The 12,467-nt window shown below is 34.5% G+C and overlaps 1 protein-coding gene across 22 annotated transcripts; it reads left to right on the forward strand.

The window, feature by feature from the left end:
* Nucleotides 1-6,754: 6,754 nt before the first annotated feature.
* On the forward strand, nucleotides 6,755-12,467 carry LOC107886640 (uncharacterized). 22 transcript variants are annotated; one of them, XR_005917753.1, is made up of 5 exons: nucleotides 6,755-7,376; nucleotides 7,654-8,995; nucleotides 9,094-9,180; nucleotides 9,387-9,453; nucleotides 9,850-12,467. XR_005917753.1 is itself a non-coding variant. In XM_016810673.2 (4 exons), the coding sequence occupies exons 2-4, from the start codon at nucleotides 8,613-8,615 to the stop codon at nucleotides 9,341-9,343; spliced, it is 474 nt and encodes a 157-aa protein (XP_016666162.1). In that variant the 5' UTR covers nucleotides 6,755-7,376; nucleotides 7,654-8,612; the 3' UTR covers nucleotides 9,344-12,467. The 22 variants fall into 22 exon arrangements, 2 of the variants coding, with proteins under 2 accessions (XP_016666162.1, XP_016666160.1); XR_005917723.1 differs by having other exon boundaries at nucleotides 7,654-8,519; nucleotides 8,897-8,995; nucleotides 9,094-9,453; XR_005917735.1 differs by having other exon boundaries at nucleotides 7,654-8,519; nucleotides 8,897-8,995; nucleotides 9,340-12,467.

The raw sequence follows: 12,467 nt of genomic DNA on the forward strand, positions 1-12,467 counted from the left end.
TCCTCCATAATCTACCAAAATACAAGCAACTCATGCATGGGTAAATTTTTAAATATGAACCCTAGCATGAAACATGGGTAGAAATGGAGAGAGCAAGCTACCGGGATTTCAAAAATACAAAGAACATTAAAAACGGGGCTTGGGAGCATTTACTATTGAGCTTGGATAGCTTGAAACCCTAGCTATGGTGAAAAGAGAATTTCGACAGCTATGGGAAAGAAAATGGCTGATTTTGGCTTGATTTTTCCCATTTTATTTCTTTAAAACGCCAAATGACCAAATTGCCTTCATGCCTTTTCTTTAAAATTTTAATCATGCAAGCCCATTTTTGTCCAAAAATTTAGAATTTGGGTAAATTTCTCTCCAAGACCTTCTAATTCATAATCTAAAACAATTTCATACAAATTGCTTCTAAAAATCAAGTTTTGCAATTTATTCAATTTAGTCTCTAATTTTCAATTGGACATCTTATACTTAGAATTTGTTAATGAAACTTTAACACATGCATATACTCATATTCTAGGCCTCATAATAATCATAAAATAAATATTTTGATGTCAGATTTGTGGTTCCTAAATCACTATTCCGACTAAGCCCTATTTCGGGATGTTACAAAACTCGTCAAAAAAGGGAGAAACCGAAAGGTTTCTTTGCCTTTGGTCAGATTTTGGTCAAGTTTTTGGGGATTCTAACCCTAGATTAGCGTTTTACGCGTTTAAAAGATCAAAAGAGCCCTTTTTGAGGAATTTTCGACCACCATTGCCAATGAATAGTGGCTGTGGCGGACTGGCGATGCCCCATGGCCGAACAGGGGAAAGGGGTTGAAAGAGAAAGAGTATTTTTTTTTAAAAAAAAAGGGTTACAAATGATTTTTTTAAAGATTTTTTTTACTTATATAAGCCCCAAAAACGGCTTCGTTTTGGGCTTGGCTTCAAATGCCCAAAACGACGTCGTTTCAAAGCTGACCCAACCCCCCCAGGATTCGCGTGTTCTCGCATAGAAGGGCTAATTGTCATTTTGGTCCTTCCCTTTTTTTTGCTCCTTTTAGTTCCGTCCTATTCCTTTTTATTTGTTTTAATTTTTACCCATAATTTTAATTTCTTTGCAAATCAGTCCCTTGACCCACTGTTGACCTACCAAGAAAATGGCACGTATGTTGGGTTGGGAAAAATAACACCCTAAGTCCCTGTACTTTTTATTTTGTTTTAATTTAATCCTTTGTTTACTTTTTTTTAATTTATGCTTAGAATTTCTTTTAGCTTTCAATTTAGTCCTTTGCCTACTTATTTTTTTATTTGTTATTTTATTATTTTATTATTTTCGGTACTTTTATTTTATGATTATTTATATTTTTGCCCCTCTCTAAACTATGCAATGTTATTTACATCCTTGAGTAGTTTTTTTTTCTTGTCATTAGATATGATATTATTACTATTATTATTATCATGTTATAGCCAATTACTATTTTAACCTCATTACCTTTACTACAATAATTTATTCTTTTATTATTATTTCATTATAATATTTTTTTCGTTTGTACCTATGTAGCTATTTTTTTGCCATTATTTTATTGTATAGTATGCTTACATACACTCGTTCATTTGGTACCAAACTCAAACAAATTAATCGCACATCACATTAAATGTTATATTCACTTTTACCCGACACATAGGAAATAATTAGAACTGAGACGACGTTCTTTAATTAGGGGATTTAAAAAATCGTGCCCTAACTTATGAGGTACAGTTTTTTCAACCGAAATAATCGAACATGCTTTTAAAATTCAATACACATAGGACTTAGGTAATAATTAAATGGCGATTATTCTTGTTTTCGAGGATACGAGACCTCGTGCCCTAACTTATGGGGCATGATCTTTTCTTCTTGATTAACTCGAAATAAGAAGGCTTTTTCCATAAAATTTAATTTAGTTAATGATATTTTACTCAGATAACATCATGCAAAAAAAAAAAGGATACTTTAAGTTTTCTTTGAATTATCCATTCTCGACTCTAAGACATCAAGTAATCAACTAGGAACCAATATTGGGCGTTATGAGGGTGCTAATCCTTCCTCATGCGCAATTGACTCCCAAACCCATTTCCTGGATTTTATAGACTGAAAATCATCATTTTAGTAAATCTAACTTTTTATTAAAATGATCAATTTATGAGGTGATCCAATCACACCTAATAAAAAGGATTGGTAGCGACTTTATCTTCATTTTTTCTAAAAATATTCGACAGACAACTTTTTAAAACTTTAACAGTTTTACAAATTAATACATGAGCTAACTAAATCAAGCTCCCATAACTTCAATTCTATAAAAATTACTAGAAAATGAACTAATTTTGCTTTCCTATTTATGGTCAAATGTACCAAGGAAAAAGGTTGAAACTTTGATAGTTTTTGGCTATGAAGGACGACACAAATGAAAGAGATGATAAACATCCCACTAACTTTTCTATTTATAGTCTAATTAGCCTTTTAATTAGTTTAATTTAATTAAGCTCAACCTTAATAATTCTTTATTAATTAAGCTAAAGAAAATTAACATCACCATCCACTATCTTAGGTTGAAAAATGGTTTATTTATCATTTTAGACTTTTTTCTAATTGCAATTTAAGTCTCTAAGTCTTTGGCGAATTAAAACCTTTAGCAATTAAACTTTCACAATTTAGTCACTGCACCTAAATTAACTATTTAATTGACAAAATTGATGGACCAAACATCAATATACTTTTATATCAACTCTGTAACTATTTATATTTAATATTTACGAACTCGGTGTACGAAAACAGGGTTTCAAAATTGCATTTTTCAATATCATTAAAAATTGGGTTGTTACAGAGGTTGAATGAAAGATACTGAACTCTATGGGACATCGATGGCCAAATTCTCATTTGTTGTACCTATGTTGTACTCATTGGTACTATTAGGAATCAACATTTTGTGGTTAACTCCTTCATTGAGGTTGAATGAAAGATACTAAACTTCATTGGATATCAATGGTTGAGCACGGGTATTCTAGAGATATCGAAATCTAAATCACAAAATGAAGATTGTCTCCCTTGCAATGTTGTTGGCACCTCCATGTATGGTTTGGACGAAGTAGGAATTTTAGCAACTGCATTCCCTCACTCGACATCATCCAACTCTACATATAACTCCACAACATGATTTCTAGTGCAGAAATGAATTGTTATCATTTTTTGGACATCTTCATTATCAAGAAGCTCAAGTTGATTAATCATAACAAGATTTAATGATGTCAGAAATCTCATAGTAATAAACCATGAAATCTTATATTGTCCTTCCAAACGTGTTGCAATATTTGTTTTTGGCTAATCTTCATTTTCAACTCCTCAAGATTAATACTATATCTAAATATCATACTAATAAACCATGAAATCTCATATTGTCCTTCCACAACGTTATGTAATTTTTTTTTGGCTAATCTTCATTTTCAACTCCTCAAGATTAATACAAGATTAATACTATATCTAAATCTCATACAATGTCAACTTCGATCTCACGAATTTGTCCATTGTAATAAACCATTACTACAAAATGATATATTATTGTATAAACCTATAGTATATTATATTGGAATAAACTTTTAGTTAAACTAACTTCCAAAAAAAAATACATATAGAAAATATAACATCTTAAAATAATTAAAATAAAAAATAAATTTTACATAACCTTAACCACAATTTTCGGTTGCAAAAAGTTCTTCAAACTCTAATTGCCAGACTAACAATCATTTTTTTAAAGTCGAGGTAAAAGTGTTTTGGTTAACAACATTTACGCTCAATTTATAGATTCATTTTAACTTTTTTTAATGTTTGAATCTCAGAGAATCCGATTCTTGGAGAATATGGAATTCGATTCGATGAAAAGGGTTTGTGATTGCTGAAATCGATCCCCTGCAAACCGATTTATTGGCCCATCACTCTCATCCACGGAACCATCGATGTGAATTGATGGCTAACCAGGTAGGAAATCGGTTTCTGCCAAACCAATTTCCCTTTCCATATATTCCCCCTAGTCTCTCGTGGATGGGATGGAAATATAGTTGGAAATCGGGTCACTAAAGTCGACTCTTTGTCACTGTTGACTAATATTGACTGAGATACTAGCTTAAACATTTGATTGACACTGACACTGACATGGACACTAACACCAATACATATTAATTTATTTTTTTGATTTTTACGAGAAACATTTTTGAGGGCCGACGAATGTCTAGAAAAATGAGGAAATCGATTTCTGTTTCCTCCTCCAAAATTTGTTCTAGCATTTTGCTTTTTTTTTAAAAATTATTTTGATAAAAAAACCTATTACAGCACAGTTTCAAAAAGCCACTATCAGCATCTTTTTTATATATATTAATATGGGGCATCGAAAGAGACTGTGTGTGATGTCAGTAGATAAAGCAATTGAAGGGGAATATTTAAATAAACAGATGAAGCTGGGAGAATATATTAAAATAAAAGGTGCGTGCTTTAGGTTTAGCTTCAGCTGAATGGTTGTTAGCAAACAGTTAAGTTGTTATAGTATCTAAATAACACATGTGATTAGTGTGTGATTAGCTGAGTTGTTAGACAGTTACAAAATTGGTATAAAGTTGGTATATTGTTAATAGCAGTTAAGGATTATCTTGTATACATAAGCTTATATTTAAGCTGATAAAAAGTAAGCAATAATAGATGGTTACTGTTGAAACCCTTTTTTTATTTTGAAAATAATGGGGATCGATTTTTGAAAACATAAATGTGGAGTCGCCACCAATCTCTTGATTTAGGTGTGATTGGGCCACCTACTAAAACATTTTATTCCATTAAAAATAAATTTGGTTCACGTAAAAATCAAAATATAGGTTCGGGAGTCGGTTACGCATGAGGAAAGGTTAGCACCCTCATTACGCCCAAAAATTGGTACCAAATTGACTTGATGCTATCCTTATACCAAAAGGTTTTTTAAAGAAAAGATTTTTCAAAGTATGATTCTTTTTAAAATATTTGAATAGCTAAAATTAGCGGTCAAAATTCTCTCGTTTCAAAGATATGCAGTTTCATACCCAGTACGATTGGATACGATCCTTTATACCTTTAAAAATATGATTGATATTTGACTTTTAAAAACTCGTACACTAAAATTATAAAAGGTTATCCAAATATTTAGTTCACTGAAAAAATCATACCCAGCAAAATTGAGCACGATTTTCTGAATTCCCAAATATTGGATATTGCCTTATTTCAGAATTTTTGAACAATAAAGAAAATTGGAAATTCGCTCAAAACACGTTTATTTATTTAAAAAAAAGATGGGATACTTAATGCATTGTATCAAAACGTTTGCATGGGAAAGGATTTATGAACATGAAATAATAGGATACAACAAGTCACAATTAACAAATCCAACAATTATGTATAACTATTCTAAGTAAAATGTGACCAAATTCTTAATCATGGATGATGAACAATCAATACAAAAATAATATACAACAATAATTAACATAGCACACTATAAAACGACCCACCAAATACGTACAAAATAAAATGGAATTAGAAATCAATATATAGTATAAGACATTTTCAAAATAATGATGAATTAATTAACACATAACATAAGTTGACAAGTTGGTATGAAAGCTAGGGATATATAATTATTTGAAATAAATATTGTAGAATAAAACATTTGAATCAAATAATATGCAAAATATTTCAAACACAAATTTTAAAAATTGACAATATGCATGGTTGCTTAAATAACATATAAAATATAAAAGAAAATAAAACACATGATAGGATATAATGTACATAACAAATTCATAAAACATGTATATATATATAAATTTGAAAATAATTATTTAAAAAAAATAGCATGAAAAAAAAATTAAGTAAATATATAAATTATACATGTAACAAATTTTAGAAAATATAATCATATACACAAAAAGATAAAAAAAAATTATATTTACAAAATACATAAATTTAGTGATGTATATTTATAAAACTATATTTATAAAGGGAATTTTAAAACAAATAATATATAACATAATTTTATATGTAACAAATTGGTTTGGATTGATGGCACATATAAATAATACATATATAAGGATAATAAAATATGAGAGTGTATACAATAAATAAATGGTATGGCTTAAAATATAGTTCTTAAAAGAAACACATTATACGTATGAATAATTTTAAAGAAAATATATATATAAAAGAAATATTAATATGAAATCAATAACATAGACTATAGTAAAATAATTTAATATGGGTTATATACATGTGAAGAAATTTTAGAAATAATTGGATATTAAAATAACATAGAATAAAAATATGAATTATAAAATTAACTTAATTTTATCATAAACTATACATTGAAAAAAACTAAAAAAACAATTTGATACAAATTTACTAAAAAGTTATATGTATAAAAATAACATGGCTTATATAATGTATGTAGGTTAAATATAAATATTAAATATATGCTTAATGATAACTTAAATGACACATAAAATAAATAAATTTTAAGAAATATAAACATTAAAATATGTAAATAAATTCAAAAGAAATTACCAAAATAACATAAAATTAATAGCGTACATAAACCAAAATGAACTTTATTGCGAATAATATACAAATTATCAAAATGATAGAATAACAGAACCGAAATCAGATTAAATATCCAAACATATAATCAGCATGTAATAGAGAGCAATATGCAGCGACTAAAAAAATAAAAAGCTTAATTAAAACAAAATTAAAACGAAAGGGTCAATTTACAAATAAAATAATCACAAATAGGATTAACGTATAATGCGCGCGAACGTATAGGGACTAGAATTGAGAATAGTCCAGGCCCCAAGATGTAGTGCTGCAGCGCAGACCCGATTGCAAAAAGGCGCAAGTTTTAGGAGAAAATTAAAAAAAAACAGGTGAGATGCAAACAGGGACTAATTGGAACACGGCACAAAAGGGGAAGGACCTGCTGAATAAATAACCCATTTTAAGCGCAAAAGCGCTGATCCGAGTCTTTGGATGGGTTGACACGCGGGTTACTCCTTCCTAAAGCGGTGCCGTTTCATTGTTTGCCCAAAATTAAAAGGAAATTGAATGGCAATTAGCCATTCCTTCCAAACGCAAGCCAAACACCCAATTGTTTAGGGTTTCGACTCAGCAGCCTTCAATTTCTAAGGCCATTTCATCACTCGTTCACCATTAAAATTGGTGAGGGGTATGGAAGTAGCCTTTATTTCCATCAGAATCAACACTCAAAGACCATTCTCACTTGCATATCCACATTTCTAGCCCCGATTTCGACGGAGAAGACAAGGGATCTAACTGATGCATTCGTGAAGGTAACTTTCTCGTTCTTTTTTTTAAAAAAAAAACTACAAAGAAACAAGATATATGTACAAAAGGAAAAAAAAATGAAGACGGAATATAAAAAATTTTAAATCACCTTCTGATTCTTTGATTCTTGGAATTAGATTTGCGTAGTGCGCGTAAAAAATCAAGGAGTACAAGTGCAGCTTTTTATAGCCTGAATTTACAAAGAAAAATAAAATTATATTTTCTCGCTATCATTTTGCTGTATTCTTTAGCCCACTTTTCTTCTCGTATATTCCTTTGCAGGTTCTACGGATGCAAAGCTGTACAGGGAAAAGGCCGTGGAGGAAGTGCGTGGGAACCACTCATAGGAGCCCCGTTCTGCTGCTACTCTCGTGTATTCCAGAAACTTCTGGCCTGGGCTCTATCGGTTTACCTCGAATGGCCAAGAAGAAGGGCTACTGCTGCGGCATTGATCAATTAGTCTTAGATTGGGCCTTTTCCGGGTTATTTTTGGTCTCAACTTTGGGGCCCAAAATTTTGCAAATGGATTTGGATTTAATTTAGGCCCAAAGTTTTGTACAGAGATTAGATTTGTGTTTTAATATTTGGGCTAACTATAAATAAACTTTGGACCTATAATCTGTGGACTTTTATTGGTTTTTATTTTAATTTATTTATTTTCTGTAAATAAAATCGGCCCGGGCAAAATGGGTTAACTACAGTTACCTTCTGAGTATTCTTTCTTATCTGAGGCCGAACGGACGGTGGTTCTTCTTGACGGACTCTCCTCTGAGTATGAGGCTATTGTTTCTTCGGCGTCACTCTCTCCGATCTCGTTACCCTTCCAACGACTTGTTGATGCTTTGCTTGAGTGTGAAGCTCATCAACGTCGGACCGATCACGATGTGTTGGTGGCTGCGAATACTGTGGAAGGGCTTCCGCTTCAGTTGGTTGATCAGTCGACGGATGGTTCGTTTCGAGGAGGACGGTCCTCTGTTCATGGTCGTGGTCGTTCCTTTCATCCGTGCATCCAATGTCAAATTTGTAGTCGCTATGGCCACCTTGCCCGGCGTTGTTACTATAGATACTATCGTGACGAGCAATCCTCACTCGAACCACTAGTGGCGCGACGAGGCTGTTTTGCTCTTGGAATAATTGGGGAAGACTAGGTGCGTGGTGACCGACTTGAAGCCAATGTGTTTAGTCAAAATTGGGGCGTTCATGGTCAAAATTGGAGGCCTTATAGTTGGCCAAATTTTGAGATGGAGAATTGTGACCCACGTGGGCCTCATACAGCTAATCTATTTGTGCCTAATGGAAATGGACAGCATGATAATGCTGAACCAAATTTTAATTCTAGGCTTTATGGGCGTGCAACTGAAGTTGGACGAAATGCTATGGGCCCACATTTTGGTGATGATTCATTGGGCTGCCTGTATGGTAATGTGGCTTCTAGGCCACGTAGGCTTAGTGAGTCCATTCGGTGTCGTCCAACTGATAGTCGATTTGTGCTTGGGCCCTCTACTAACTGTGTTGGTGTTGACAGATCTTGGCAGACTGTTCCTGAGGCTCCGTGGCGGACAAAACCCCGTGCTCATGTTTTTAGTGTTGACTCGTCTCCTTATGATTCGTCTCAGTTTGTTAGGTTTCCCCCCAGGCTTCCTGAGTTGCATGCCTCTGATTATTTTGATGCTACAGCATATGACTCAAATTTTAATTCTGTTGATTCTTTTGTTCCGTTAGGAAGCAGGTCTTGATGCCCAGACTCGGGGGCTACTCATCACGTGTGCCAAAATGCTTCAGATTTACAGGGCTCTGCTCCGTATACAGGTAATTCTTCTTTTTTAATGGGGAATGGAGTCTCTACTAAAATTTCATTTGTTTGGAGTACAACTATTCCTACGAAGGCAAAATTATTACATCTATCGAATGTGCTATGTGTGCCGAGTATTCGAAAAAATTTATTATCTGTGTCTAATTTTGCTACAGATAACAATGTGTTTTTTGAATTTCACCCCTCGTATTGTGTGATTAAGGACATCCAGACACAGGAAATCTTAATGCAGGGCCAAGTTCGTGATGGGCTCTATCAATTCTCAGCGGGTATGAGTGCTTTGTCTCCATCCGTTCATAGTACTGTTGTTTTAGGTTTCTCTCCAGTTGATGATGTTTTTATTTTGTGGCATAAAAGGCTAGGTCATCCTGTTTCTAATATTGTAAAAGCTGTTTTAGAAAAATGTCAGATTACTGTCAATAAAAATTATCTTGATAATGTTTGTGTTGCATGTCAGAAAGGGAAATCTCATAAATTGCATTTTTCTCGTTCTAATACTGAGTATGTTAGACTTGTTTGAATTGGTTGTTTCTGATTTGTGAGGCCCGGCTGCTGTTCCATGTGAAGGGAATTTGTATTATGTTTCTTTCATTGACATGACTAGTCGGTTTACCTAGGTATATCTAATAAATCGCAAATCTCAAGCTGTAGAGTGTTTTGCTCAGTTTCAGAAGATGATTCTCACTCAATTCGAGAAGTGTATTAAGAAGTTTCAAAAGTGATTGGGGAGGTGAGTTTCGTGCCTTTTCTTCAGTTCTAGCTCGTCAAGGGATCCTTCATCTTGTTTCCTGTCCTCACACGTCTGAGCAAAATGGTGTTGCTGAGCGTAAACACAGACACATTGTGGAGACTGGTCTTACTCTTCTGGCTCAGGCTTATTTACCAATGGAGTACTAGGGCTATGCGTTCTGCTGTGCAGTCCATCTTATTAATCACTTACCTACTCCTGTTTTGAAAGGACGGTCTCCGTATCAAAGTTTGTTTGACCGCAAACTGACTTATAATCATCTCAAAGTGTTTGGTTGCTGTTGTTTTCCATACTTACGACCGTTTGTTAAACACAAGCTTAAGCTTAGGTCACAACCATCTACATTTCTAGGGTATAGCGCGCATCATAAAGGTTACTTTTGCTTAACGCCAGATGGAAAAGTAATTGTCTCTAGGCATGTTGTTTTTGATGAAAATCGGTTTTTGTTTCCACTCTCTTCCTCTACCAGTGGTCAGACATCTCTGGGTACTACTACATATGTTCTTATTGTTCGGCCTTTCACCACTAAGGAACCTCGTTTGCCTCCTGCGCCTACAACTGGGATTTCTTTAGCAAGTCATAATGAGGGAATCGATTCGCATGATTCTTCTACTACGAGAAGCGCTTCTCACCATAGTTCCGTGAATTCGTTAGACGACTCAGGGACTGTTGTCCGAGAGGAGGCCCGAGAGGAGGCTCTCTCTACTGAAGTTATTCCTGCTGAGCATGTCCCTGTTCCTATTCTCTCCTTCCAATACTCATGTTATGGTTACTCGGTTTAAAGCTGGTATATTTAAACCCAAAGCTTGTGTGTAGACAACATTGAGGTTAAACCAAGTTCTGTTGAGGAGGCTCTTGCTCATCTAGACTGGCGGTTAGCTGTTAAAGCTGAATTTAATGCATTAATAGCTAATTCTACATGGGAGCTCTGTTCTCTCCCTCCTGGTCGGAAAGCGATCGGTTGCAAGTGGTTCTTTAAGATAAAGAAGAACTCTGATGGAACGATTAACCACCGAAAGGCACGGATGGTGGCCAAGGGTTGTTCATAGGTACCTGGCTGTGATTTTAAAGAGATGTTCAGTCCGGTAGTCAAACCTCCTACTATTCGTGTCATCCTATCTGTTGCTGTGACCAAGGGTTGGCCCCTCCGGCAAGTTGACGTCAATAATGCCTTTTTAAATGGCGATCTGACTGATGACGTGTTTATACAGCAACCTCCTGGCTTTGAGCAACATGGTTCAAATGGTGAAAAGCTAGTATGTCATCTGACTAAAGCTTTATATGGCTTACGGCAAGCTCCTCGTGCCTGGTTTGACAAATTAAAACAGTTTCTTGTTTCTACTGGTTTTATGTTGTCGAAATCAGACGCTTCATTGTTTGTTCAATCTTCGTCTCACTACACTCTGTACGTTCTTGTATATGTGGATGATATTGTGATTACTGGCAGTTCGTCTGATGAAATAGATTATTTTGTTCAGCAGCTACACAACAAATTTGCTCTAAAAGATATGGGTGATCTTCATTATTTTTTGGGAATTGAAGTCAGTTGATCTTCCTCCGGCGGTCTTCATTTATGTCAGCGTAAATACATTCGGGAGCTCCTTGAACGGAGTTCTCTGTCTAATGCCAAAAGTGTTCATACACCGATGGTAAGCTCTTCCTTGTTGTCCAAGGATGAGGGTGAATATCTTGCTGATCCAACTGAATATCGTAGTATTGTCGGTGCTCTTCAGTATATTATTTTAACTCGGCCTGATATTGCTTATGTTGTTAATCGGGTATGTCAATTTATGCATGCTCCCACTAATCTACATATGGTAGCGTTGAAACGTATTCTTCGGTATTTACGTGGTCCTCTTTCTCATGGTTTGTTCTTTCAACTCTCTGAGTGGCTGTCTTTGGTTGGTTATGCCGATGCAAATTAGGGACTTGATTTTGATGACCGTCGGTCTACTACAGGATATTGTGTGTACTTTGGTCACACGCCTATATCTTGGTGTTCCATGAAACAACAAGTTGTTTCTCGGTCTACGGCAGAGGCTGAATATCGTAGTTTAGCGATTGCCACTAGTGATGTTGCTTGGCTGGTCTCTTTATTAACAGAGTTACAACTGCTTCGATAGTGTGGTGTGATAATTCCAGTGCAGTAGCAGTTGCAGCTAATGCGGTTCTGCACTCTAAGTTTAAACATGTAGAACTTGATCTGTTTTTTGTTAGAGAAAAGGTGGCTAGTGGAAAGTTGATTGTTGGCGAAGTACCTGCCTGTGATCAAGTGGTAGATATTCTCACTAAACCATTGTCTGTGTCGCTGTTTACCAGGTTTCGTCATCTGCTTCGGGTCGTTCCACTTGAGGAAGCTGGGTGAATATTATAGTATCTAAATAACACATGTGATTAGTGTGTGATTAGCTGAGTTGTTAGGTACAGTTACAAAGTTGGTATATTGTTAATAGCAGTTAAGGATTATCTTGTATATATAAGCTTGTATTTGAGCTGATAAAAAGTAAGCAATAATAGATGGTTACCTTCTGAGTA

This window comes from Gossypium hirsutum, chromosome A03 (genome assembly GCF_007990345.1).
Source record: "Gossypium hirsutum isolate 1008001.06 chromosome A03, Gossypium_hirsutum_v2.1, whole genome shotgun sequence".
NCBI lineage: Eukaryota > Viridiplantae > Streptophyta > Magnoliopsida > Malvales > Malvaceae > Gossypium > Gossypium hirsutum.

Excerpts from the sequence above, each read along its gene's own strand:
- LOC107886640 (XM_016810671.2), top strand. The coding sequence starts at position 8,613 with ATGGAGAATTGTGACCCACGTGGGCCTCATACAGCTAATCTATTTGTG. Across the intron at positions 8,996-9,093 it reads GATTCGTCTCAGTTTGTTAG|GAAGCAGGTCTTGATGCCCA; the intron begins GTTTCCCCCCAG and ends TTGTTCCGTTAG. Across the intron at positions 9,181-9,386 it reads GGGCTCTGCTCCGTATACAG|GACATCCAGACACAGGAAAT; the intron begins GTAATTCTTCTT and ends TGTGTGATTAAG.